The 26,267-nt window shown below is 42.1% G+C and overlaps 2 protein-coding genes and 1 pseudogene across 5 annotated transcripts; all 3 read left to right on the forward strand.

Moving 5' to 3' along the window:
* The first annotated feature begins 190 nt into the window (after positions 1 to 190).
* LOC145493338 (uncharacterized) lies at positions 191 to 7,516 on the forward strand. Its single transcript, XM_081472787.1, has 6 exons — positions 191 to 303; positions 1,708 to 2,101; positions 2,900 to 3,080; positions 3,520 to 3,716; positions 4,409 to 4,681; positions 5,768 to 7,516. The coding sequence occupies exons 1-6, from the start codon at positions 280 to 282 to the stop codon at positions 5,989 to 5,991; spliced, it is 1,293 nt and encodes a 430-aa protein (XP_081328913.1). The 5' UTR covers positions 191 to 279; the 3' UTR covers positions 5,992 to 7,516.
* A 157-nt stretch (positions 7,517 to 7,673) lies between these two features.
* Positions 7,674 to 25,715, forward strand: LOC145493333 (uncharacterized). Of its 4 annotated transcripts, none has more exons than XM_081472780.1 (6): positions 7,674 to 8,611; positions 12,264 to 12,657; positions 13,730 to 13,910; positions 14,298 to 14,500; positions 15,248 to 15,523; positions 25,297 to 25,715. In XM_081472780.1, the coding sequence occupies exons 1-6, from the start codon at positions 8,537 to 8,539 to the stop codon at positions 25,518 to 25,520; spliced, it is 1,353 nt and encodes a 450-aa protein (XP_081328906.1). In that variant the 5' UTR covers positions 7,674 to 8,536; the 3' UTR covers positions 25,521 to 25,715. The 4 variants fall into 4 exon arrangements, with proteins under 4 accessions (XP_081328906.1, XP_081328905.1, XP_081328908.1 ...); XM_081472779.1 differs by lacking the exon at positions 25,297 to 25,715 and adding an exon at positions 16,105 to 18,011; XM_081472782.1 differs by lacking the exon at positions 25,297 to 25,715 and adding an exon at positions 16,105 to 18,011 and having other exon boundaries at positions 7,821 to 7,952.
* LOC145493388 (uncharacterized) lies at positions 20,885 to 23,450 on the forward strand (annotated as a pseudogene).
* Positions 25,716 to 26,267: the final 552 nt, after the last annotated feature.

The raw sequence follows: 26,267 nt of genomic DNA on the forward strand, positions 1-26,267 counted from the left end.
GGAAATGTGGAATTTATTAGTGGGGAACAAGGGAGAAAAAGCGAAATATTCTCCAGGGAGACCCTCCCTCATGTAAGGAGTTGACGTGTTTGGTGTACTGGCGTTCGCTCGATCGCCTGGGATCTGGGGTTGGGATTAACTTTTCTGGGAATCAAAGAGGTCACGCGACTTCGCGGAAACCCCACTTCCGCTTTTGCATTCTGCATCAAGGAGAACTGAAGAGCGTGGCCAGACATTTGAGAGCGTTTATAAAGCCAAACTGCTATAGAATCGTCTAAAATGGGAAACGGTGATTCGAAAATCGTAAGTATCGATAAATACACATTCATTTCAGCCTGTAATCAATTAATTTTCGTCGAAATATTCCAAGCGTGCTCGCCAGTTCGCTTCCTTTGAAAGCTAAACTTACCTTTAATTTTACGCCTGTGTATGAAGTCGAACCTTCCCTCACAAGAAAGCAATGCAGAATTGAGACAGATATCGGCAATTTTATTGCGTTAGCGACAAATGCAGTCTAGAATTCATACCAAATTCAAATTTTATATTTTCGCTATTTCAATCGTACCTGTAAAACAGCTCGAACTGTTGTTCTACATATATCTCATCTACTCGGTGAAATCCAAAGGCCAAAACGTCTACTTAGTATGTTAAATTCAGAGTTTAAACAGAAAAATTCTGCAATACACGGCGAATACGAGAACTTATGTTCGAAACCGAAATATGTAGTAAGCAACTAAAACATTTTGTCAACCTCTACGGGACCCTTCTTTCACGATTAAAATATCAAACAAGAATATATTTCGCAACCATCTTCGACAACAGGAAATAAGGTCGGTATTCAACGCCGTCTACTTTGGGAAATAATGAAAAAAATGGGAAATACGGCGCGACACTGGAGGAGAAAGGAAACGAAAACCGAAACTCTTCCTTCTTTCACTTGTTCCGGTTGTGAATTTATTTAATAACTTGTTACTTTATATACATATACAAGGCTAAACCCTGCACAAATTATTTTAAAACCAAGCGTTTTCGGCTTATTGTCAACATTAGTGACGAAAAAAAGTCGAAAACGTTCGGTTTGATAATTATTTTTCTAGTTTTTAGCCTTCTTACAATTAACCTCTTTTCGCGGAATTATATCAACTTGATACTTCATTACATGGCTTCTTCAATCAGTTCTGGGTAGAGTCAATTTACTTTGAAATCTTTCTCAGTTGTTATCGACTTTTGTGAGAAACTACTCGCAGAATTTAACTATAATTTATTTGCTGTTTCCTGTTATCAATAATTATCGATACGGCTTTTTATAAATTAATCGTGATTAAATCTCCTCAATCCCCAGTCACGCAAATACAAATGAAAGTCACGCAAATGCAAATGAAAGTCACACAAGTGCAATTAAAAGTCGCGCGATGTATATTCGTAGACCGACGTTAGGAACAAAAATTGCCAATATCGATTCCATAAACGTTTTAGGTGTAAAATCTTACGAGGGTTGGAAAATTGATAATTTTAAAATATTTGTACGGATTAAAATTAGGTTTTTAATGTAAATGTTAGGTACGTTTTGCTCACGCCCAAGGTAGTAATCCCTCAGAGATAATTTATGACCATAAGGCAAGATTCAAAAGCGACCCGCTTGTTTTACCTTTATTTTTTAGCTGTTTATTTGTTTGTGTGTTCTTTTGTTTATTTTTTAAATTAAAGAACTATGAAACAGTGGATAAAACAGATCCCAAGGCACGAGCTCAAGGTCGGCAAAGAGCCCAAGAAGAGAATGAAAATAGAATGAGAGAATTGCAGGACGAGATTGAGAGAGATCGTCAACGGGCGTTGCGTGAAGCACAAGAACACGCGAGAATTGAAGACGACGAACAGAGAAGACAACTGGATCGCCAACGACGTCAGAGGGAGGAAAGAGAAAGAAAACAAAAGGAGGAAGAACAATTTTGCAAGCTTAAAGATGAGCTGATAAATTACGACTTTCAGAGCCGCCCAAGAATTAAGAAAGCGTCTTTCCGAGATTTGGTGGTGAACGACATCGATGTGCTGCGCATTGCTTTAATCGGACCTACAGGCTCGGGAAAAACCAGTTTTGTGGGTGAGAACATGTTTTTTTAAAAATTGCATGTTACGTAAGTCATATTTCTCTAGCCAGCGAGCGATCTCTAGTGTTCGAGTGTGAATGTTAACGGTGCCGCTTTGACTGCCAGTTTTAGCCGACTTCGAGGAAATTTATGCGGATGCCGGTTCAGTCGAAGGAAGTTGTTTTGATCAGTAGAATGGAACCCCGCCACCGCTACCACCCTGTCAATATTTCTCTTGCATGAGCATAGGTGACTCAACCAATCAAGGCTGACATGCTGATTTTTCAACCAATCAGACCGCAAAACCAAAACCAATGATGAGCAGGTTCACGCTCGTTTTCCCGCGCTTGGCACCGGATGCATGATTTTGTTTCGTGCTGTGATTGATTTATTGCTTTTTCATTTTATGTGATTGGCCCGAGAGACAGTCATTAATACACAAGCATTAAGGTAGACTGCCACTAGTTTCATGGAGGTGCAGTGGTCTTATGGTTGTAATGCTCGCCTCCGGATCGAGCGGTCTGGGTTCGCGTCCTAGCTGGGAACATTGCTGTTGTGTTGTTGGGCAAGACACTTTACCCTCACTGTACCTCCCCTCGCCGCGCTCAGGTGTACTGGAGAATTTAATGCTGCGGGTAACCCTGCGAAGGACGAGCATAATGGGACGTAGAAATACTCAGTTAGTCGCTTCATGCTTCAGAAACTGGGATAAACTCCGGCCTGATAGGTCAATTGGCTCGTATGTAGACCGTTTCTTTTTTTACCTTCATTAATATCCTAGCAGCACTCTCGTTTTTGATTGAATTTACTAGGCACGTTGCAGCGAGCTATTGGAGAGCCTCAGGTTGCCTTTGAGCAGGGAACAGGAAAAGAAGGTACCATCCTTCTCGAGGAATACTACGTGCAGAAAAACATCCGGATGGTGGATACCAGGGGATTTTTTGAGAGCGATGAAAAGCTCCTGGATGAGTGCCTCAAAATCATGTCTGGAAGGTAAATTATAAATTGCGTGCGTTATTTAGGTTGGCCCGAAGTTGAGCCACGTCTCGCTTGAGAGATAGGCCATCAGTATTGAAAGTCCCGGCTCACGTCCCTCTATCAGGTTATGTATGGTAAGTTTTCTAAGCTGAGAATATAATTACTCTTTGAAAAATGTGAGTTGAGAACAGCTTGTAAGGCGATCGTAATCAAGAATTAAACAACGACGACTCTTAAAATACGCGATCCCGGAGAGGGAAACGAAGGATAGTGGTAGTGTCATAGCGGCAATATAAGCAGTCCTTGGACTTGCGACTTAGCAAGTGATCGAGGCTCTAAGACCAAGGCAATTCACTCTTACAGTTCTGTTTTCACCCAATGAAGTATGCAATTAACGCATCGCAGTGATGAGCAACTCTCAAAATGATTTTTGTTGTTATTGTTTATATTTAAGAATTCGTGCAGGAGATGAGATCGTGCGGACCTATGACCAGTTAAGTCAGGAGTCGGACGCCGCGGCAAAACGAGCTCCAGCGCTCTCTAAGTACGCGCACGCCGTAATTTTTGTTGTGAAGGCAAACGATCCGCGTCTGAAGGACGGCAAGTACAAGGACACACTCCAGAAGATCAGAGAGCACTTTCGAGAAGATGGTAATGGCAATATTCACCAAAATAGTTCATTCCTCTCATTGATAAAATTAAAATTATACCTATTGTAGCCTCGATGACAATTACGGCGGAGGATTAATCAGGCGCGATGGCCTCATGGTTAGCGCGCTGGACTGCGAATTGTGCAGTCCGGATCGAGTCCTGGCCAGGGTCAACGTGTTGTGTTCTTATACAAGACACTATTCTCTCTCTCTCTCTCTCTCTCTCTCTCTCTCTCTCTCTCTCTCTCTCTCTCTCTCTCTCTCTCTCTCTCTCTCTCTCTCTCTCTCTCTCGCTCTCTCGCTCTCTCGCTCTCTCGCTCTCTCTCTCTCTCTCTCTCTCTCTCTCTCTCTCTCTCTCTCTCTCTCTCTCTCTCTCTCTCTCTCTCTCTCTCTCTCTCTCTCTCTCTCTCTCTCCCATCCCGGTAAATAAATGTATACTTGCGAATTTAATGCTGGGGGGGGGGTAACCTTGTGATGCACTAGCATCCCGTCCAGGATGGAGTAAAAACACTCCTAGTCGCTTAATTCTACGAAAACCGGGATAAGCTTGATCCTGGCATTTCCTGGAACATTTTGTGATGGGGTGGGGTGTGTCACTCGATTTCAGTCATCATTCAGTCCTGCTACTGAAAATGTGTACCTCATTTTACAGCTGATACCTCCGTGACTGATAATCTTTTCGTTACTTAACAGGTTATGCTCCTGTGACGGTTATTACTTATCTTGACAAGCTAAAAGACAAAGAGGACAAGGATGAAGCTTTTGACCAGGCCTCCTGGGCGACTGGCAGCTCAAGCGAGAGAACCTACTTCATTGCAAATTATATACATGATTCCAAACCGTCCCTTGAGATGGATCGAGCCGCTCTTGATATTCTGGATTCTGCTTTACTCTCCGCTGAAAGGTTTATACAAATCCGCAAGCAGCGAGAGAAAAATCAGATGGAAAGGAAGGCCACGGCTGGAGGTAACATTTTTTGTAACTCAACAGATGCTTGAACGAGCTTAGTCACGGTATTTTGAGTTTTTTTGGCCACGCACAAAATTACCTTTAAATTGAAGGAAGCCAGAAAATAATAGTTTGAGATAATGGTTTTAAGGAGCAAGGATGGTTAAGGATGGAGAGGATTGACACGGATTACAAAAAACGAACTTGAAAACTTTAGGCTAAACTTTTGAAGATGTGTAAACTGTGAAACCACGACGGCAACAGAAACAAAAACGCCACAAAACAAGCAATTTAATGAGCAAACAATATGCATCTTAACACGCGCGTTATACTTCGTGGTACATTTCGTACCTGTTCCCCGGGGGAAAGGGGGATCTCCCATGTAAGAAGGTCGGGGATGTTCGTCAGAAAGTTTGGATAAAATCCCTGAAAGAGACCAATCTGGGTGTGGCACGAGATTTATTTGGCCCCTGATGAATACCACTTTAAAATGGGGGAACACCTGTTTTTCCCACCCCCCTCCCCCGCCTTGGGCGTAGCCTCGGCAAAAACAAAGACAACGTTAAATGACCAAATTCTGCGTATTTGGAGGACCGTGAAAAATGACGGTTGATTTCTTGTTTCTCTAATTGGAACAGAACGTTTAGCTTGAGTATCTAGTCGCACTCAACAGCTCTGGATAACTCCGACTTTGGAAGGAACAATGCAGTTCACTTTTCCGTTACACATCGTTTTCAGCTCATCGTTACCTGTCGGTGGGTTCCTTAATGTTATAACGTACCTTATTAAAAGAAAGCATCGTCAGAGCATTTTCTAAATATTCAGCTGTGAACGAGCTGACTTAATTGTTGTTCTGATATGAAGGTCAAAGGACACAGAATAATAGAGCAGTACAGGAAAAACATGACCCACTACGTATCGAGGATAAAGAGCGATGACGTCAGTGATTGCTTAACTTCCTAATTGTCATGAAATATGTTAAGGTTCCCTAGGGTTCTCATTGGTTGTATAATTATATAAAATGCATATTTGGGTTAACGAGAAGCTTTTGTATGCGCCTTTATCAACAGTGCTCCATTATTTAATTTTCCTGCCTATCCCTAGGAGTTTCCAGTAGCGCGGAGACTGTGGAGCAGTTCTTTGGTCGTCTTCAAAAGAAGTACAACTGGACTGACCAGGGAAAGATGAAAGCTGTGCTGGAAACCTTGCGCCAACAGGAGATCAAGACGGTTAAAGCACTCAAGGAACTGTGGGAAGACGTTAAGTCTGAGCTGCCAATGTCACTTGGTATGAAGATAGGCCTGGAGGAAGAGATGAAGCGCTTGTAAAGTGGCACTGACCAATGAACCCAACAGAACTTGATTTAACCTTCTAGATTCTGTTAAGTAGAAGTATTACTGGCCTTCACTGTCTTCCCACCAAACATAAAAATCGGAACCGATAAATAAAGTCAAGAATCCGGGATATGATACATGATTGATATATAAACAACCTCGCCAAGTTTTACGCCTGTTCTGTTTTTAATTTGCGCGTTATTGGGAGAAGTGTTTGACCAGGTTTTTAGAGCCGCCATGTTAGCGCCCATCTAGATGAGTAGAAACGCCTCCCTGCTGAGTAAAAATGAACTTAAAGGAGAAGGTCACCCCAAAAAACATATATATTTTGTCAACGCTAATAAATACCGTGCACTAAGTGTAGCTACTCACCGAAGTTTCAGCTTCTAAAGTGCAGGTTTTCCTTATGAAATTCGTCTCCAAAGGAGCTCAAAATTCGACATCGTTACCGCCATTTTGCACAGTGCTCAGTAGCCAGGCCCGTTTTCGTGACGTCATTCCGTCTAAGAGATTTTGTCCAAATGACTTCCGACAACCCTTTTAACTACCATTCTGGGTTATTTTGAGCCGAACATGCTCCAAACTCCGAAATGATAGCATTGAAGATAGTGAAGTGGATAATCGTTTAGAAAAAATACATTTTGCTGACCTTGTGACGGATGCAAAGTTTTTCTCCTTCCCGCCAACGTTGAGTCGGACGGAATGACGTCACATAAACACGGCCTGGCTGCCAAGACAGTTTCAAAATGGAGGCCTCCGAAGTCGTTTCTTTCGAGACGAATTTCTTCTGGATAACGGACACTTCAGAGGCTGAAACTTCGGTGACTGGAAAAGCTGAATATTTACTTGCTATAGGCGAAGACAAAAATGTAAGCCTTTTGGAGTGACCTTCTCCTTTAAAGCCCTGATCATCGTAATTACATGTATTCAAGTTTGCTGTTAAATAAAAAGTAATAGTCTGTTTACACACCTCCTATTTTCTCCTAAGATCGTTTAGAGGTAATCAATTTGGACTTGATCATGAGGACTAGAAAATGGCATGTATGTTACATCACAAACAATTGAGAAAGTTAATATAAGCCTGAGTGACAGGCAAGGCTTTTACGTGACTACTTTGGAATTCTACGAATCTTCAAGCTTGACGAAACGAGCGACTCTCGATGGTTATGTTACAGGTTAAATTTTGATTGGTTTTAAAAATAATGGAAATGAGTGGAAGTAAAATACCAGCGTCTCGACTGAGCCACGTGTGTGTCAGCTAGGCATGCGCAATTCAACAGAAAGTCCGATATTTTGGAACATCGATTCGGATTTTTACGATAACTGCAGAAATTCTCGCGCGCCCATTGGCTAATTTTCATTGTCAACACGCGGACAGACAAATGAATTTATAATTTATGCGATGCGTCAACGAGTAAGAGCGGACAAATTTGTTATCGTAAAACACAAATTGATGTCAGTTTTTCATGCGTCTGTCCTGTTATTGACAATGAATTTCGTCATCAAACATCAAAGTACTGTGCGGATCCACTCGGCTATCGCCTCGTCAATCCACAGCTAATTTGACAATATTATGACGAAATTCGTGATCAAAAACAGGACAGACGCATGAAAAACTGACGTCAATTTGTTAATTTTTCATGGTCGCTCGTTTCTCGACCGCTGGTCAAGGGGAACGAAGACTCTGGGTACGAGGTTGTCGGGAACGTCAAAACATTACCAAACGCCTTCAGAACATCAATGGTGACAGCAAGTCTTTAGAGCTCAGTTCAGTGCATATAAGGGGGTTACTCTCCCGGAATGCTTGGTGAGGGAGTGCTGCACGTTTCTTGAATCCTTTACGCTATTTCAGGCCAAATTGTGCGATTCATTTCAGACCTGACCTAACGATTGAGACCCCATTTCAGTCTACTCTAGCTGATGCACGAGTTCTCTACGTGAACTCAGCTAACCAGGTGGGTTCAAATAGGCCATTTTCGTATTCTCGGTATTGGACTGGAATTAGCTTGCAATGGAGGCTCATGTGGGGAAATATCATAAAAAAGAGAGTTTATGTCATTTGCATTTGAAAAGACTCCCCGTATTAGCCTCAGCTGCAAGCTAGTTCCAGAACCCATGATCATGGGCTCCTGACGCCACACATACATACGTAGCTTATGAGGGCCTCCCAGGGGTTTCGAGGAGCGAGGTGCATAATCATTTACTTCAAAGGAACAAGGGATATTTTTGGATCAATTTGAGGGAGCAATGAATATTTCTTCTACTTACGGATATCTCTACTACTAAGTGGCGTTTTGGCGCAAAATTTTATAAAATAATGCAATTCGTTAATGGAGAAGCGAAATTATTTTTGAGGGGATTAAGGGAGCATGTATCCCCGCTGGGAGGCCCCCCCCCCCGCTGACATCATTAAAAATGACGTTCACACTCCCTTTTTCTGGGAATCAAATTTCGGGGAAAACCCACTTCCGCTTTTAATTCCGCATCAAGGAGTCATTTTAGAAGAGTTTTCTGTAGCAGTACAGTTTGGTTCTAGATAATGGCCTTCCTTTTGGACACCGTTTTAAACCCGATTGCAAGTGTGGTCACAAGTTTGGTGGGAGGCGGGGAAATCGTAAGTACACTTACATCTGAATGACTGTGTACATTTCAGCTTATAATCACTCGTCGAATTATAGCAAGCAAGCTCGTCTGTTCGCTTCCTTTGAAAGCGAAACTTGCTTTAATTTTAAGCGTATGGATGAAGTCAAACCTGCCCCCACAAGAAAGCCAACCAAAATTTAAGCAGGTATCGACAATTTTAGTGAATCGACGACAAGTGTACTCTAGTATCCATACCAAGATCAAGTTTCATAGTTTCACTGTTTCAATCATACCGGTAAAAAACTGGAACTGTTGTCCATATTTCATCTACTTGGTCAAATGCAAGAGTCAAAAAGTCTATTTAATATTATTCAGTGTTCAAACAGGCAAATTCTGGAATACATGGCGAATACGAGGTCTTTCATTCGAACTAGCAATTAAAACACTTAGGCCAGTTCAGACGTCGTGCGTTTGCCGTGCCGAACTAAATTGCAATTTAGTTCGACTGTAGCACGGCAAAGAAACAATTCTGATTCAGACGTCGTGCCAGAGTCGAACCAAATTCAGCATTTAGTAATGCCTCTTAGCAATTCCCCTCCTAAGTCCCCGTGGGAACGCAATCTCGCCAAAATATATTAATATAATTTATGAATTTTGTTTAGCGTGGCAAAAGCACGACGTCTGAATCACTGCCGTGCCAGAGTCGTGTAGCACGGCAGAGCTTGTGGAACTTAATTGCTTGCCGAACTTAATGCAAAAGTTTGATTCAGATTCGCAAAATTTAACCATGATTTATTTGCTCTTTGTTATTATCAAATACAAAAATACGGATTTTCTACAAAATTCTGCTCAGTCTCTTACTCTTGAGTCACGCACACGCAAATGAGAGTCACGCGATAAACACTCACAGATGCGACGTTGGTAGCGTCCCCGTCACGCGAAATCATAAAAATGTTTCCGGAAAATTGGCACCAGAAATTGATCATGAAAGACTCTGACGAAATAAGTCAAATTGCCAATATCGATTCCAATTACGTTTTAGGTGTTAAATCTTATGGGGGTTCAGAATATTTAATAATTTAAGAGTACATTTATGGATGAAAAGGTTTTTAATGCACTGAAATTTGGAAAGCTTAGCATTCAGTATTATTTTGTGACACGCTCTTTCAGTTTCTAATAACCAGTCTTTGCAAGTGTCGGATTATTTTCGATTAACACGAGGTCTGTTAATTTAGTGGTAATTCCACTTAGCAGGGTATTTAACGAGAGGGGCGTCATTTGCCTGACCATTATGGACAAAGTGGCTGCCAAAGCGATGAACTGACCTTTCGTGTTTGGAGTCGAATAAGTGCTCCCAAATTAAAGACTATTTGATATACAACAATGGTGGGTGCATAATTCGATCCATCGACCGCTTTGACAACGGCTTTTAATAGAAACATTCACCCTCGAGAAGTGTTTTTCTTCCGCGAATTGTTTCAAATCTCCCTACCGTCTCATTTTCTTTTATAATTACGTTACTTTATGGCTAGAACATTTTTGTTTTCCAATACCTATACAAACGTAAACCGTTCGTTAGTAGCTCAAAGGAGAAAAGATTAAACCCCCACACCACCACCCACCTCAACCTTCAAACTTCAGATCCTTACCACTTTGCCGACGTGCAACTTATTTGTTGTTAATGAAGAAAAACATCTTTAACTTCATTATAGTTAGGTATAAACCGCTGCCTTGCCGCTGATTGATTTATGACCACTGCGGGGTAAAATAATTCGCACAGCGAGCTTACAGCGAGCGACTTCGGATTCAAATGGCAGTTCTTTTCTATGGGAGATCGCTCAATTTGCTAACCACATGACTTGTTTTACTGGCCATATCACTTATTCATGGATACTTTTAGATGCCGGGCGGGTTTTTCTTTCTCACTTGTGAGTAATTTCGATCTTCTGTTCAAGGATTTTCTGAGAGCTATGAAGGAATCACAAAAACATCGCTATCAGAATAGCCCTCGACTCGCTAGGGTAATTTTAAACGCGAGGCCGGACGTCTTCCCTTCGTCTTCTTTTATAGAACTAATTAACGTTCACTGGCTATATAAAGTTAAAACTTTCAGAGCTTTCGGCTGCCAGACTACAGCCTTCGATGGATAAAAAATGGAAAAGATAACAACTAAAAATATATACAAAAATAGATGGAACTATAAAAAGAATATATTAAAATGGAAAAATATAAGTGTTAATAAACTAATTGTTCTTTTTTAAAAGAATAGAGTATTGATTGGGGAGCGGTCTAGAATTGTTATCTGCATGATCTATCGAAGCGGTGTGCCATTATTCTAACGTCTTGCGAATACGTGAAGAACCCTTGTCAATCACTTGGGAATTTTTAAAGTCAATAGAGTGATTTGAAGACCAAGCGTGTTTAGCGATGTTGGAACCTCTTCCGTAAGACATCACATTAGCTTTATGTTACGTGGCACAGAATAAATTTTACAAGAAACATTAATTTACAAACAAAACATTAACTTTATATAGCCAGTGAACGTTTTTTATAAATTTTTAATATGTTTTGTCCTGGCTACCGTTCTTCTATTTTTAAAGAACTAATTAAGTTGATTATTAATAGTTTGTTGGAACTCATTTCTTTATCAGCAATAATAATTAAAAGAGCTCAAGTTTTCCACCTGAATAAGCTTAATTTTTATTTGTGAATTAATGTTTGTTGTAAAATTTATTCTGTGCCACGTAACATACAAACTCTTCAAAATCTTTTTGACCGCCCTTGTCATGTGTATTACATGAAACATGTCCAAGTCAGATGGGCAGGCCACATTACCCGGATGCCTGAAGACCACATCCTAAAGCAGCTGTTCTATGGTGAGTTCTGCCAAGGTAAGTGCTCTGTCGGAGAGCAACGTAAGCGCCTCAAAGACAGCCCGAAGGTTTCTGAGGGACTTAACTGTTGAGACAAATTCATGGGAGGCCCTTGTCTCAAACCGCCCCACCTGGCGCACCCCTGACTGCCATTGGAGCTCGGACAGCTGAAGAACGCGGAACCGCCACAGCAGAAAAGAAGCGAGAGACGCGCAAGGCCAGAGCTGCAACCATCCAGCACCACACACCCACCCACATGTGCTCAATCTGTGGGAGAGGGTTCCACGCCCGGATTGGCCTCATTAGCCACCTCCGGGCACATCGTACCCGGCTGGAGCTCCTGACCCGGTCATCTAACAACTGATGTCATAGTCATCTTCGACTCCGAAGGACGAATAACACATGAAACACGTCCGTTTCAAATACCCTGAGTTGGCTTAGAAGCCTTTTGATTATGACTTTATGTGAGATATGAATTTTTTTCATTGGTGTTGGGTGGTGGGGGGGATGGGTTCGTGGCGAGAGTGTTTGAGTAGCTAGCTACAATATTGAAAGGTATATCGACTCTGTTTTTTTGTCTTATAAATCGGAGTAGCTAGTTTTGTTATAATAAACTATCTGACCGCGTCTTGATCGAGCTATGTTCACGCCAAAGCAAACGACCGGCGTAATACAGTGAGGTGGTGATCTATGACGCATTGGCCATATTACATGTTAAGGCAGGATTAAAAAACGATCCGCTTGCTAATTTAATTATATTGTTCGTCTGTTTGTTTGTGAGTTTGTTTGTTTGTTTCCTTTCAATTAAAGACCTATGAAACAAAGGATAACACAGATCCCACGGCACGCGCTCAAGGTCGGCTGAGAGCCCGAGAAGAGAATGAAAGGAAAATGAGAGAATTACGTGACGAAATAGAAAGAAATCGTCAAGAGGCGTTGCGTGACGCGCAAAACCGCGCGAGAATTAAAGACGACGAACAGAGAAAACAATTGGATCGCCAAAGACGTGAGAGGGAGGAAAAAGAAAGAAAACAAAGGGAGGAAGAACGATTCTACGAGCATAAAGGCGAGCTGATGAATTACGACTTCCAGACCAGCCCAAGAATTAAGAAAGAATCTTTTCGAGATTTGAAAGTTGATGACATCGATGTGCTACGCGTTGCTTTAATCGGACCAACAGGCTCGGGGAAAACCAGTTTTGTGGGTAAGAACATGTTTTTAAAATTTGCATGTTATGTGAATCATATTTCTCGCGCTCTCGTTGGATCACAGGCTTACATGCTTCGTTGCCCTGGTAGATTCTAAAACAACACCCTGTACAGGTTTATTCTTTCCTTTTGGGAACGGTGCCAGAGGAAATAATTACCAATCCCGGGATGAAGAACATGTGTGTTTTCCCCGTAATGTTTTTCGTGTTTTGACTCGGCAGTATACATTAACGGTACCGCTTTGACTGCCAGTTTTGGCCGACTCCAGGAAAATTTGTGCGAATACCGGTTTAGTGAAAGGACGGGATTTTTTGTTTTGGCATAGTGGAACGTACCCTGGCCCCAGAGGTTTTGTTGATTTTTCTCCGCGTGAAAGAGCTGCGAGGAGCCGCGAAGCGCTTCTCGACTCGCCGTTCGCCGCTTCGCGAAAAGAAGAAAAATCAAGAAAAACTTCTAGGACCAGGGTAAATGGAACGTTATTTATTATGGAAGGTTATTTCCCTTTTATTAGCTTAGGTGCTCCAATAAATCAAGGCTAACATGCTGATTTCTCAACCAATCAGACCGCAAAACGAAAGCCAATCATGAGCAGGTTCACGCTCGTTTTCCCGCGCTTGGTTTTGTTTCCTCCCCCATGATTGGTTTATTGCGTCAGTTGATGTGATTGGCCAGCGTGACAGAATTAATGCACCCAGCATTCAGGTAGACTTTCTTTAGTTCACAGAGACGCAGTGGCCTCCTGGTTGAAATGCTCACCTCTGGATCGAGCGGTCCGGGTACGATCCCTGGCCGGGGACATTGGGTTGTGTTCTTGGGCATAACACGTTGTTCTCACAGTGCCTCTTTCCACCCAGGTGTATAAATGGGTACCGGCGAATTTAATGCTAGGGGTAACCCTGCGATGGACTAGCATCCCATCTGGGCGGAAGTAGAAGTAGTCCTTGTCGCTTCATGCTGCTAAAAGCGGAGATAGACGCCGTTATGATAGGCCACTTGGCTCGTATGCAAACCATTTTGCCTTAATTGATATCAGTAAAATGATTCCCGTTTTTTGATTGACTTTACAAGGCACGTTGCAACGAGCTATTGGAGAGCCTCAGAGCGCCTTTGAGCAGGGAACAGGAAAAGAAGGCACCATCCATCTTGAGGAATACTACGTGCAGAAAAACATTCGGATGGTGGATACCAGGGGATTTTTTGACAGCGACGAAAGGCTCCTGGAAGAGTGCCTCAAAATCATGTCTGGAAGGTAAATTACACGTCGAGTGCGTTATTTATGTTGGTCTTAAGTTGAGCGACGTCCCGCTTGAAAGACTAGGTATCAGTATTGCATGTCGCGGCTCCTGTCCCTCTATCAACTTATGTACTGTAAGTTTGTAAGCTGAAAATGTAATTACTCTTTTCCTAAATGTGAGTTGGGAACAGCATATCACACCATTGTTGGCCGTAACATGTCACGCGCGTTTGGCCACCCTGTTGCGACGTGTTGCGTCATGTTGGGTGTTGCTGGCAATATTTTTTTAAATTAGGCATGTAGATTCCCTTGGAGAGCCTTAATTGTAAATCTTATTGTATTGCATACAAGGGTTTGCTTCAAGTCTCAAAGTGATTTTCGTTGTTATTGTTTCTATTTAAGAATTCGTGTAGGAGAAGAGATCGTGCGAACTTATGACCAGCAAGGTGCAAGTCAGGAGTCCGAAGCCGCAGCAAAACAAGCTCCAGCGCTCTCTAAATACGCGCACGCCGTGATTTTTGTTGTGAAGGCAAACGATCCGCGTCTGAAGGACGGCAAGTACAAGGACACACTCCAGAAGATCAGAGAGCACTTTCGAGAAGATGGTAATGACCACATTCACCAGAATAGTTCATTCCTCTCATAGCTAAAATTAAAATTATACCTATTGTAGCTTCGATGACAGTTAATTACGGCGGAGGATTAATGAGGCGCGGTTAGAGCGCGGTTGGAGCGCGGTTAGAGCGCGGTTAGAGCGCTGGACTCTGTTTTTAGGCAAGACAGTTTCTCTCACAGTGCCTCTCTCCGCCCAGGTGTATAAATGGGTACAAGCTGGGGTAAGCCTGTAAAAAAAGGTAAAGCCTGCATACGAGCCAAGTTTCCCATCAGACCGGAGGTTATCCCGGTTTCAGTAGCATGAAGCGAACAGGAGTATTTCTACTCCCCCTGGATGGCAAGCTAGTCCATCGCAGGGTTACCCCCAATATTAAATTCGCCGGTACTTATTAATACACCTGGGTGAAGAAAGGCACTGTGAGAGTAAAGTGTTTTGCCCAAGAACACAACACAATGTCCCCAGCCAGGGCTAGAACCCAGACGCTCGCTCCGGAGTCAAAGCGCACTAACCGTGAGGTTAGAATCCCATCAAAGGAGGAAATAGAAATACTCCCAGTCGCTTGATGCTACGGAAACCGGAAAAAGCTTGATTCTGGCACTCCTTAAAACATTTTGTAACGGACAGGGGTGTGACGTGCCATTCGATTTCAGTCATCAGTCAGTCCAGATACTGAAAACATGTACCTCATTTTGCAGCTGATGCCTCTGTGACTGATAATCTTTTCGTTACCCTACAGGTTATGCTCCTGTGACGGTTATTACTTACCTTGACAAACTAAAAGACAAAGAGGAAAAGGAGGAAGCTTTTGAACAGGCCTCCTGGGCAACTGGCAGCTCCAGCGAGAGAACCTACTTCGTTGCAAATTATCTGCATGTGGATTCTGAGCAGTCGTTTGAAGTGGATCGAGCCGCTCTTGATATTCTGGATTCTACTTTGCTCTCCGCTGAAAGTTTTATACGAATTCGCAAGCAGCGAGAGAACAATCAGATGGAAAGGGAGGCCACGGCTGGAGGTAACATTTTTTCGGAACTTGATAGGGAGTTTAAGGAAACCGAAACCAAGACGGCAGCAGAAACCAAAACGTCGCTTAAAAAAAAATGGTTTAATGAGTCGAACAATATGCATCTTTACAAGCGCGTTGTACTTAGGTCTCCCATGTAAGACGATCGGGGACAATCGTCAGAAAGTTTGGATCAAATGCCTAAAAGAGACCAATTTGAGCGGGGTTCAAGCTTTATTTAACCCCTAATAAACACCATTTTAAAACGGACAGACAGCGCTTTTTTATTTTGTTTTCTTCGATTGCTATTCTAAAAGATACCTGACGACTAAAATAGTGGCATTTAGTGTTGAAAACCCTAACCCCGCCCCCCACCCCGAGTCTGTTCTTTTGAGGAGCGTAAACCATGACGGTTAATGTTTCGTATTTCTAGTTGGAATTGAACGTTAAGCTTGAGTAGTGGTCGCACTGAACACAGAAAAATAGAACAGTACAGGACAAACATGAACCATTACGTTTTGACATCAGTGATTGCTTAGCTTCCTAATCATGTGTCAAATATGCAAAGTTTTCTTTTCTTTGTGCCTGTTCAGAAGTTCCCAGTGGCGCGGAGACTGTGGAGCAGTTCTTCAGTCGTCTTCAAAAGAAGTACAAGTGGACTAACCAGGGAAAGATGAAAGCTGTGCTGGAAACCTTGCGCCAACAGGAGATCAAGACGACTGAAGTCCTCAAGGAACTTTGGGAAGACATCAAGTCTCAGCTGCCATTGTCACTTGGTATGAAGATGGGCTTAGAGGAAGAGATGAAGCGCTTGTAAAGTGGCACTGGCGATGAACCCAGCAGAACTTGATTTAACCGTCTAGATTCTGCTAAGTAGCAGTATTCAATTTTAAAATGATGTTACTTTAGACCTAGTGGTAGTTTTATTTATGCATGCACCATTGACCATGTAGGCCAGATTATCAGCCGCTGTTCAAGAAAGGAACCCGCGCTCTTCCCCTCGAGGAGGAACGTTAACGCGGCCTTCACACGGCAAACTTAAGTCGAGAAACTCGTGTTGGCAAACTTGAAAAAGTTGGCAAACTTGTACCTTCACACGTCAAACTCGCGTCAAATCACAACACACGGTAATTTGCAACATGGCCAACTTAGTGCGGTGGCACTCACGTAGAACAGGGAAACAGAAGAAGAGAAGAGAAGAAACAGAAAGCGGTGGAGAAATAGAAAGGTTTGGACGAAACCCAGTTTGTCCGCTGGCTCCTCCATTTTCTTTTGTTTGTTTTAAGTATTTTTGTAGGCTTCAGATGAAACGTCCTGCACAGCCGGACAATTGTGAACCTCTTCGATAAATTTAATAGTGGCCTCATGGTCATCTTGAATTACGTCCGCCATTTTGTGAAGTGTCCAGGAAGTAAATCACGTGAATAGAGCGCGTGTTTCGATTGGTTGACAATTACCAACACATGTTTGCCAATCGTTCACACGTTAGAAACGAAAAAGTTGGTGAAAAGGTTAGCGAGAATAGAGGCAAGTTCTATTTGTCGCCAACAGTTCGCCAACGTGTTTGCCGACTGTATTTGTGCCGTTCACACACACCAACTTGATTTTGCAAACACGAGTTTGCTAACTTTAGTTTGCCGTGTGAAGGCCGCTTAAGATTGGCGGAAACTCAGGACTCGAAAGAGCGGCGGAAATCGAGCCTACTGACCGTGAAGGTCTGTTCCGTGTTTCCGTGAAACTGCCCGGATTCATGTAGTAGCATATTTATTGTCATAGTGCTTCGTTTTTATTATTTATTTTGAAATGGCGGACATTTTTGTGCCATGTAATTGCAAAGTAAACGAAAAATCCTAGATTTAACAAGTCTCTTTTGAAGTGACACTTATTTTAGTTTCAGACCCTGCTTAGGGTTTTCCGTGTGCTTGGTACCTTAGCTCATCAGGTACTCAAAATAATAATTGTGGCAAGTAGAACATCGAAACCTTCGAAACAATTTTTATTTTGTCCGGGCTTTTTGCTATTCATTTGTGCTGTTGCTTTTCAAACCCTAGAGAGGGGAATGGTTATGAAACCCGGCAAACATCAAAGGAGCAAGCAAAGATGCCAAGATTTATGTTGAAAGGTCCACGACCGTGCACAATCTTTTGTTTTGCGTTCATACACTATGCATGAGTTACGTAACCAAAACGTGTCTATTGGTTAGTTCCTCGGTCAGTAGTAAACAGCTATTGCGTTTTGTGCACGGTCAAGGCCAAAAAAGAGAACAAAAACATACAATAATGAACTTTGTCGAGTTGTATAACCATTCCCCTGTATCAACTATGTTCAAACTGTGGACCAAATTGATCTCCTTTGTAAATGATAAGCAGTCAAGAAGGTTCTGTGTCGAAATCACTGGTCCTCAAGAAATGTTCTGACTTTCCGCTCAGATTACGAAACGATGACGTACGTTTGTACTAAAGAGACGTAGTATAAACTTTCCCTGCTTTATCGCGTACGCTGCCCGGACCCTGTTCAAGGCTCAAACCCGAAAAATGACACCCTATTTCAAGAAGGGACAAAAACTAAGAATGGCGTGATCGGGTCAAGTTTATTTTGTTTCTGTAACATAGGAAAATTACGAATAGTTCAGTTTTCACAGATCATTTGTTTTCCGTTTAGCTACGCATAGACGCACTTCAATTCTAGCTGATACAAATTAGGTACCCAATGTAAGGGTCACAATGCCAACAGGGGCAAAAATGATACCCTATTTAAGCATCGAGAACCTCAAAAACCCTACCCTATCCCGTAGCACATACCTATATAGCCCATATATGGGCGTACCACCCTCCCTCCGGGTACGCTGTGGGCGCGCGAGAATTAATAATAAGACTGTATTAAAAGCGCTTTGGTGAAAGTGTAGGAGAAAATAGTTCAATGGCAAAACATCATTCAGCAATGTATGTAAGAGCCCATTAGGGAACACAGATTATTCCAGCAACATTTATTTTATTCTTCCGACTCCGATTCCATCGAGCTTATGACTCCGCTTACGACTCCGATTTTCGATTTTCAATAGGTCGCGAGTAAGCGTTCTCACGACTCTGTCTCCAACTCCGTCGCTAATGAAAACCAGCCTTTACTAGAATCTTAAAATTCGAGCCCCAGATTTGGTTAAGAGCTATGAGAATGAGCTTGTACAAAAGTCTTACAAAGGAGTCTTTTGTTGTAAACCCTTGTACGAGACATCAGATCTAAAAAACAAACAAACGAATCGGGACTTCGAAGCCCTTAGCCTTGCAAAAAATCGAGACTCCGAGACACCTTCGTGTAAAAAACGAGACTGCGAGACGCACATAACCGCTAAAAAAGCGAGACTGCGAGACCCGTAAAATCTTACTAAAATTTTACGAGACCCAGAGTTTTTGAAGGACCATTCGCCACCTCTAGTAAAGGCTGGTTTTCATTAGCGACGGAGTTGGAGACAGAGTCGTGAGAACGCTTACTCGCGACCTATTGAAAATCGAAAATCGGAGTCGTAAGCGGAGTCATAAGCTCGATGGAATCGGAGTCGGAAGAATCAGAACGTTTTCATTTTCTTCCGATTCCGCTTATACATGGTGCTCTTTAGGTTGTAAACGGACCGACGCGATTTCTTTAAGCGGGTAACCTTGGTAAACAGGGAAAAGTTAACCACAAAATGATCAGAGCTGAAGTCCTCGTGAATGCTAACATCGGTTATTTCATCAGGATAATTATAAGAAACCAAATACAATGTAGTCTTACAAGTTTGTGTAATTCTTGTCGGCTCCCGAACAACTTGTGTGAAAAAATGAGAGTTAATCAGGTCGCAAAGCTTAATTCCATCAACAGAGTTGCTTGTGTCAATAATATATTCCCACCTGATGTTGGGCATATTGAAGTCGGCGATAATGCAAATTCGATGAGCGGCGTCTCCATGCAAATTCGCAAGCAAATGTTCAAAAAAAAATCGATAAACAAGGAGCAGTTCGGTGGCCGATAGCAAAGGCAAAAAGTTATTTTGAAGCTGTCGCTTGTGATCCAGTGAAAACTAGATTGTTGGAGTCGGAATCAGAAGCGGTAGAACCTGCCAATCACGTCGCCCTGAATCGAGCTTTGTGATTGGTTTATTCTTCAGCTTCTGGTCGCTTCTGCTTGCGACTCCGACAATCTGGTTTTCTGCCATCATTAATGTAAAGGCCGGCGTGTATACTCCTATGTTTTTCATACCAGGAAGAAACTCTTATGTTTGGAATGTGACTATAACTTTCATACAAGCGTAATGAATCTTCGATACGTTGAATGAGAGAATCAAATTTGCTGGTACAATTTTTGGTGTCTGACCCACAGCCCTATCCATCGTCACAAGAGAAAGCGAACACTGTTAGAGTCATCCTACCTTAAAGATCAGAGTTCTGCAAATACAGAATATAGAAATACAGATTTTATAAGCACTCCCCATGGTACTAATACTGCTAAATAAGCTACATTAAAATTAAAAAGAACTAAATCAACGTACCAAGGAATTTTAAAAATGATATGAGATAATGTAGAATTATGTGACAATATTGCATTATGAAAATAAAAATTCACATACGAGTGTACCTCGTAATCTTCGTTTAAAAATATTCAGAGATTCGCTTAGCTTAAGATTTCTTTCTAAACTATTCCATAATGACACTGTTCGATGGTAAAAAGTCCTTAGTCCTGTAGAGGTCTTGAAAAGAGGAATGTTTAAAAGTTGTGATTTTCGAGTCTCACGGCCACTTGTCTCCCTTCGCTTTAAAAAGAGCGACGAAAAGTAAGCGGGAGCTTGTCCGGTCATGTATTTAAAAGCAAGCACAGCGTCAAGCAGGCAGCGTAACTCTTTCAGGACTAGGGTCACGTGATCGAATTTTCAGTGACGAACTTTTTTGTGAAACGTGACTTAGCAAACTAAGTTTAAAAGTTGGAACCGCCTTCCAACCTGTGTTTGTAAATCGGAAGTTCAATGAAGATCTTAAGGTGCAAGAAGCTAAGCCCTCCATTGTTACACAACAATGTGTAGTTTACAAATTTAAATGTAACCTAGTTGATGCAGGATATGTGGGGTATATGCATTGGCACCTAAATGAGCGTGCGGACGGACACAAAAGAAAGTCGTCCTCCAGTTACAATTACTACCAGTTCCAACGTAATGGTCGGACACTACATCGTTTTTAGAACAGTTGCACGTGCTTGGAAATGTACCAGCAAATTTGATTGCCTCATTTATGAGATGCTTTTCATACACAAACTCAAACCAGAACAGCAACATGGTTGACACAGTTTGCGCTTAAGTGTTTGTTTAGCTATCTAAGTAGTATGGTAATCTTCACGTTCTAGCCTACTTAAACATTCGCTTTCTTATATTTAATTTCTCTTGATAATGGCGTCATGATGACTCTGAAACGTAGATTATTAATTCTTTAAGTAATTCCAATTATAGGTAATAATAGGGGGAGGGGTGGTAAATCGGCTCCGGGGGAGGGGGTGAGAGAGTTCTAGCTACAATATTCAGATATCAGCTTTTTGTCTTATTAAGGAGGTAAAACATCTGACCGCGTCATGACAGAGTTATGTTCATGCCATACCGCAAGCGACCGGCGTAATACAGTGGCTAGTCGACATCGCAACAAATCTAGCCAACAGCTAAGCTAGACGCAAAAACGATCCCCTTGTAATTCAATCGATCACCTGTTTGTTTCCTTTCAATTAAAGAACTATGAAAGAGTGGATAGAACAGATCCTACGGCACGCGCTCAAGGACGGTAGAGAGCCCGAGAAGAGAATGAAAGGGAAATGAGAGAATTGCGTGACGAGATGGAGAGAGATCGTCGACAGGCGTTGCTTGATGCGCAAGAATGCACGAAAATTGAAGGCGACGCACAGAGAAGACAACTGGCTCACCAAAGACGTGATGGGGAGGACCAAGAAAGGAATCAAAAGGAAGAAGAACGATTTTGCAAGCTTAAAGTCGCGCTGATGAATTACGACTTTCAGACCAACCCAAGAATTAAGAAAGAATCTTTCCGAGATTTGGTGGTGGACGACATCGATGTGCTCAGCATTGTTTTAATAGGAAGACCAGGCACGGGGAAAACCAGCTTTGTAGGTAAGAACTTGTCTTAAATTGCCTGTTACGTGAATCATACGTGCTCTCGTTAGTTTAAGTGATTGGCCAACCTGATAGTTATTAATACACAGACCATTAGGGTAGATTTTCATTAGTATCCTAACTGAGGGTCTCGTTTTTGACTGACTTTACAAGGCACGTTGCAGCGAGCCATTGGACAGCCTCAGAGTGCTTTTGGTGACGGAACAGGAAAAGAAGACACCATCCTTCTCGAACCATACTACCTGCAGAAAAATATTCGGATGCTGGACACCAGAGCATTCTTTGAATGAGACGAGAGAGCGCTGGAAGAGTGCCTGAAACTCATGTCTGGAAGGTAGCGGGTTGTTTTCGTTCAGGTTCAGGTTTACGTTAGCTCAAAATACGATAGCGGTACGTCCAACATCTCGTTAGAGAGAAAGGTCTGACTGAGATGCGGCCTGAATAAAACTCCATTAATGTAGCGTTCCTCCCCACCCCCAGTTCAGTGTTGTTTTGATCTTTCAAGATCGATTATTGTGCTACCCAAAAGGGGAGGGGCAAAGAACAGTGTCACGGGTTGCGTATGTGCAAGATTGCTTTTCGATATTGGCATAAAAATGTCTCCTTAGAAGGGATATTTAGCCGTTCTGCGTTGTTTTAGAGCTAATAATATACAAACAGCAATTTCTGCATTCTGATTGGCTAAGTGCATGTCAATTTATCCCAAATCAGTGTAATTTCACCAATGCAAAAGGGTGAAATTGGAAATGATTGACAGCTCTTACAAAATTGAGCTGGGCCAAACAAAAAATGGCGGACAAAAATCAAACGAAGATTGAAACTCTTTACCTACATTTTAATACAAAGACTTCATAACAAAGCAAAGTACAAAGCTCAGCAAAAAAATACTAAACTAGTTATCTCGAAGTGTGCAAGAAGAGAAATATATTCAAAAGCCATGAGAACAAAAACATATACCGCAGCAGATCACGACGGCATTACAAAATCCCTGCTTAAAAAAAAAAAAAATTAAATTTCCAGTACCACGAAGCGAAGCTCAAAGAAGGACTCAACAACACGTCCTTAGAACCTGCTACATCTTACTTTTGAAGACGAAAATATTCTACTTTTGCGAAAGAACAAAGCTTAAAGATTAGGGAGGTCGTTCACCAACAAACTTAAGCTTCGCGTCTTGGTATTTTGGTTAAAGCAACTTGTGATGGGTTGAAAAGTTTCTTCTCGGCGAATATTAGCTTAAACACGGCACAGCGTTTTGCAACCACTCGAGAAACATTTGGCAAAAAAGCTGCATCAAAACCGCAGGGAGTTTTTCTTTTGCTTTGTGGTCAAGTTCTACTCCAATCAGTCAAATTACTATTACTAATAGAGGCTGACTTTGTGTTATTTCCATTAAAGAATTCGACCAGGAGAAGTAATGTGTCGATACTATGGTGATTGCGGAATTATGACAAAGGAACAGCAACAGGGAAGAGCACATCAGGGGTCGGACAACCCGGTAAAACGAGCCCCGGCGCTTTCTAAATGCGCGCACGCCGTGATTTTTGTCCTAAAGGCAAACGATCCACGTCTAGCAGAGGGCTTGTTGTATGACAAACTCCAGAAGATCAGAGAGCAGTTTAAACAAGATGGTAATAACAATATTCACCAGATAGTTCATAGCTAAAGATATACCCAGCTTCGATGACAATTACGAACTGATTGGGGAGCACCGCTGGACTCTGGATCAAGCGATCCAGGTTCATGTCCTACTGCGGGGTCATTGTGCTGTGTTCTTGACCAAGAAAATTTATTGTCACAATGCTTCTCTTTACGCAAGTGTTATTTTTTGGTACCGGAATTTAATGCTAGGGTGTCATTCCTTGCGATGGGCTTGCATCCCTTCCAGGGGGAAGTAGAAATTCTCCTAGTCGCTTAATACATGTTTTAATGCTACGGAACCGGCGGTACGTGTGGGCCACTTGGCCCGACGCAGACTTTGCTTTTGACCTCCAATGACAAGGGCCAACGAGCATGGTTGTCCTTCGAACATATTACGTTGGGGAGATTTGCGCCATTCGAATTCTGAGTCATCAATCAGCCCTATTACTATTTAAGCGTTGCACCATTTTACTGCCTATGCGCCTGTGACTGATACTCTTTTCGTTACTTTACAGGTTATGCTCCTGTGACAGTTATTACCCACCTTGACAAACTAGAAGACAAAGAGGACAAAGATGAAGCTTTTGAACAGGCCTCCTGGGCAACTGGCAGCTCCAGCGAGAGAACCCACTTCATTGTAAATTATGTAGATAATGCCAAGCGGTCTTTTGAGGTGGATCGAGCCGCTCTTGATATTCTGGATTCTGCTTTGATCTCCGCTGAAAAGTTTATCCAAATCCGCAAGCAGCGAGAGAAAAATCAGATAGAAAGGGAGGCTACGGCTGGAGGTAACAGTTTTCCGAACTCATGACTGAGGAACTTAAGGACGTTCGTGCGAAAATTTTCCAGTCGATAGAGTTTTCTTCTAATTTTTACTGCAGACAGATAATGAGTTACTTGTGTCAGAAATGCAAAACAAAAATCGGGGATCACCGACTTCGTTTCAGAGATAAAGCGTGTGGAAAACTACCCTGATTTTGAAAAATTGGCTCACGTAATTCAGCATGGTCCAGAGGGGTTTATAGTTAAAAATATCGAATGTGAGTCAACGGAGGCAAACGATCTTAGTCATATTTTGTAGAAGTGAGTCTGTTTTGTGCGTGGCCAAAGTAAGTCAAAATGCAGTGACTGAGCTTCTTTAAGGTTACCACGACGCAGCTAACGGCAACGGAAACGTCACGAGCAATTAGGCCGGTAACTTAAGCGGCGACGACGACGACGCTTACAATTACATCCAGTAAAAATTAATTTAGATTTTGCCCTCGAATTTCGCAATTGACTACATTCGTTTAGTACACTTCTAACTATCGGGCTAAAAAATTATTCAAGGTAAAATCTATAATGACAGCTTTAACCAGTTCTAAACGAGAAAAACGAAAAATTGGACCTCTTAGCTCAGATTCTCCAAACCAAGCAGAACTTGGTTATTACTCGTTACGACGGCAACGGCAACTAGACTGCCACCAAACGTAAGACATGTCAAAAGGTTTAATGAACAAAACAATATTGCCTTGCACGTGGATTATAAATCTTAGTTTAATTCATAGCTGTCCTCAGCAAAAAAACACAACAAACAAACAAAATCAATAAAACAACGTAAATGACCAAGTTCAGCGTATTTGGGAGAACACGAAAAGCGGCGAGTAGTTTTTTTTTTCCATTTTGAACAATTTTGAACGGACCTCGACTGCCACGATGTCAGGCTACACCAGCACGGCCCTCGCGCTCGGTTAGTAAGAGGTTAATGTTGTAATAACGTAACATATGAAAGGAAAAACGTGTTCAGAGTATTTCCTATGTATTAAGCTATTATTCGTTCCTCTGATATGTAGGCCAAAAGACGCAAAACAAAGCAAAGCCTTTGAGGCACTCTGGCTGCAATTCATGACATCCCTGGGATGACATCACAGACCTCTCTAATCTTATAAAATGCATAGTTTGGTTCAACGAGAAGCTCTTGTGTGCACAGCTATTAACAGTGCTCCGTTATTTTTCTGCCTTTCCACAGGAATTTCCAGTGGCGCGGAGACTGTGGAGCAGTTCTTCAGTCGTCTTCAAAAGAAGTATTACTGGACTGACCAGGGAAAGATGAAAACTGTGCAGGAAACCTTGCGCCAACAGGAGATCAGGACGACTAAAGTCCTCAAGGAACTGTGGGAAGACATCAAGTCTCAGCTGCCATTGTCACTTGGTATGATGATGGGCTTGGAGGAAGAGATGAAGGGTTTGTAAAGTGGCTATAACCAATGAACCCAACTGAACTTGATTTAACCGTCTAGACTCTGTTAAATAGAAGTATCAGGGAGTTGAAGAAAGTCACGACGGCAACAGCAACGGGAACGTCACCAAACAAGAGGTTTAATAAGTAGAACAATAGCCATGCACGTGCGTTATAAATCTTTGTACATTTCTTTGCCGTCCTTTGCAAACCAAAAATGTGAAATGATCAAGTTCTTCGTAGTCTGAGGAACGCGAACGACGACGGCTAATTTTTCGTATTTACGTTTCGAATTGAACGCTGTCATTGCGTATTTAGCCAATTATCTAGACAATTGCGAATTTCGCTGGCAAATACAAATTCATTTTTGACTAGGCGTCGTCCTCGGCGTCGGCGTCGTCGTTACTTAAACCCCTTATGTTATTTTCGAACTTGAAACAGTTTTTTCGTGTGTGCAACACCCGGAGGGGTACTCCCAGAAAAGTTGGGTGGGGGTGAACCCTTACCCTATTTATGAGCAAAATCTGCGATTTTTGCTACCCTAGTTATGACCTGCCGAAAAATTTGATACCCTATTCAGACCTTTGTAACTGGAACAGCTGCCCTAAACATAGGTTATGAAGGGCTTTTGTTGACGGTCTTACTGATAATGACGAAAAAGTAGCTTCTTCTAAGAAACATCCGCAATTTAAGACTAGAGTGCTAAAACCATACCCTATTATTATTATTTCTGATTTTAGAAAGTCAGACTGTCTCGCGCG

Source organism: Orbicella franksi, chromosome 7 (assembly GCF_964199315.1).
Source record: "Orbicella franksi chromosome 7, jaOrbFran1.1, whole genome shotgun sequence".
NCBI classification, from domain to species: domain Eukaryota; kingdom Metazoa; phylum Cnidaria; class Anthozoa; order Scleractinia; family Merulinidae; genus Orbicella; species Orbicella franksi.

Excerpts from the sequence above, each read along its gene's own strand:
- LOC145493333 (XM_081472780.1), top strand. The coding sequence starts at position 8,537 with ATGGCCTTCCTTTTGGACACCGTTTTAAACCCGATTGCAAGTGTGGTC. Across the intron at positions 12,658-13,729 it reads GGGGAAAACCAGTTTTGTGG|GCACGTTGCAACGAGCTATT; the intron begins GTAAGAACATGT and ends TGACTTTACAAG. Across the intron at positions 14,501-15,247 it reads AGAGCACTTTCGAGAAGATG|GTTATGCTCCTGTGACGGTT; the intron begins GTAATGACCACA and ends GTTACCCTACAG.
- LOC145493338 (XM_081472787.1), top strand. The coding sequence starts at position 280 with ATGGGAAACGGTGATTCGAAAATC. Across the intron at positions 304-1,707 it reads GAAACGGTGATTCGAAAATC|AACTATGAAACAGTGGATAA; the intron begins GTAAGTATCGAT and ends TTTAAATTAAAG. Across the intron at positions 3,081-3,519 it reads CTCAAAATCATGTCTGGAAG|AATTCGTGCAGGAGATGAGA; the intron begins GTAAATTATAAA and ends TTTATATTTAAG.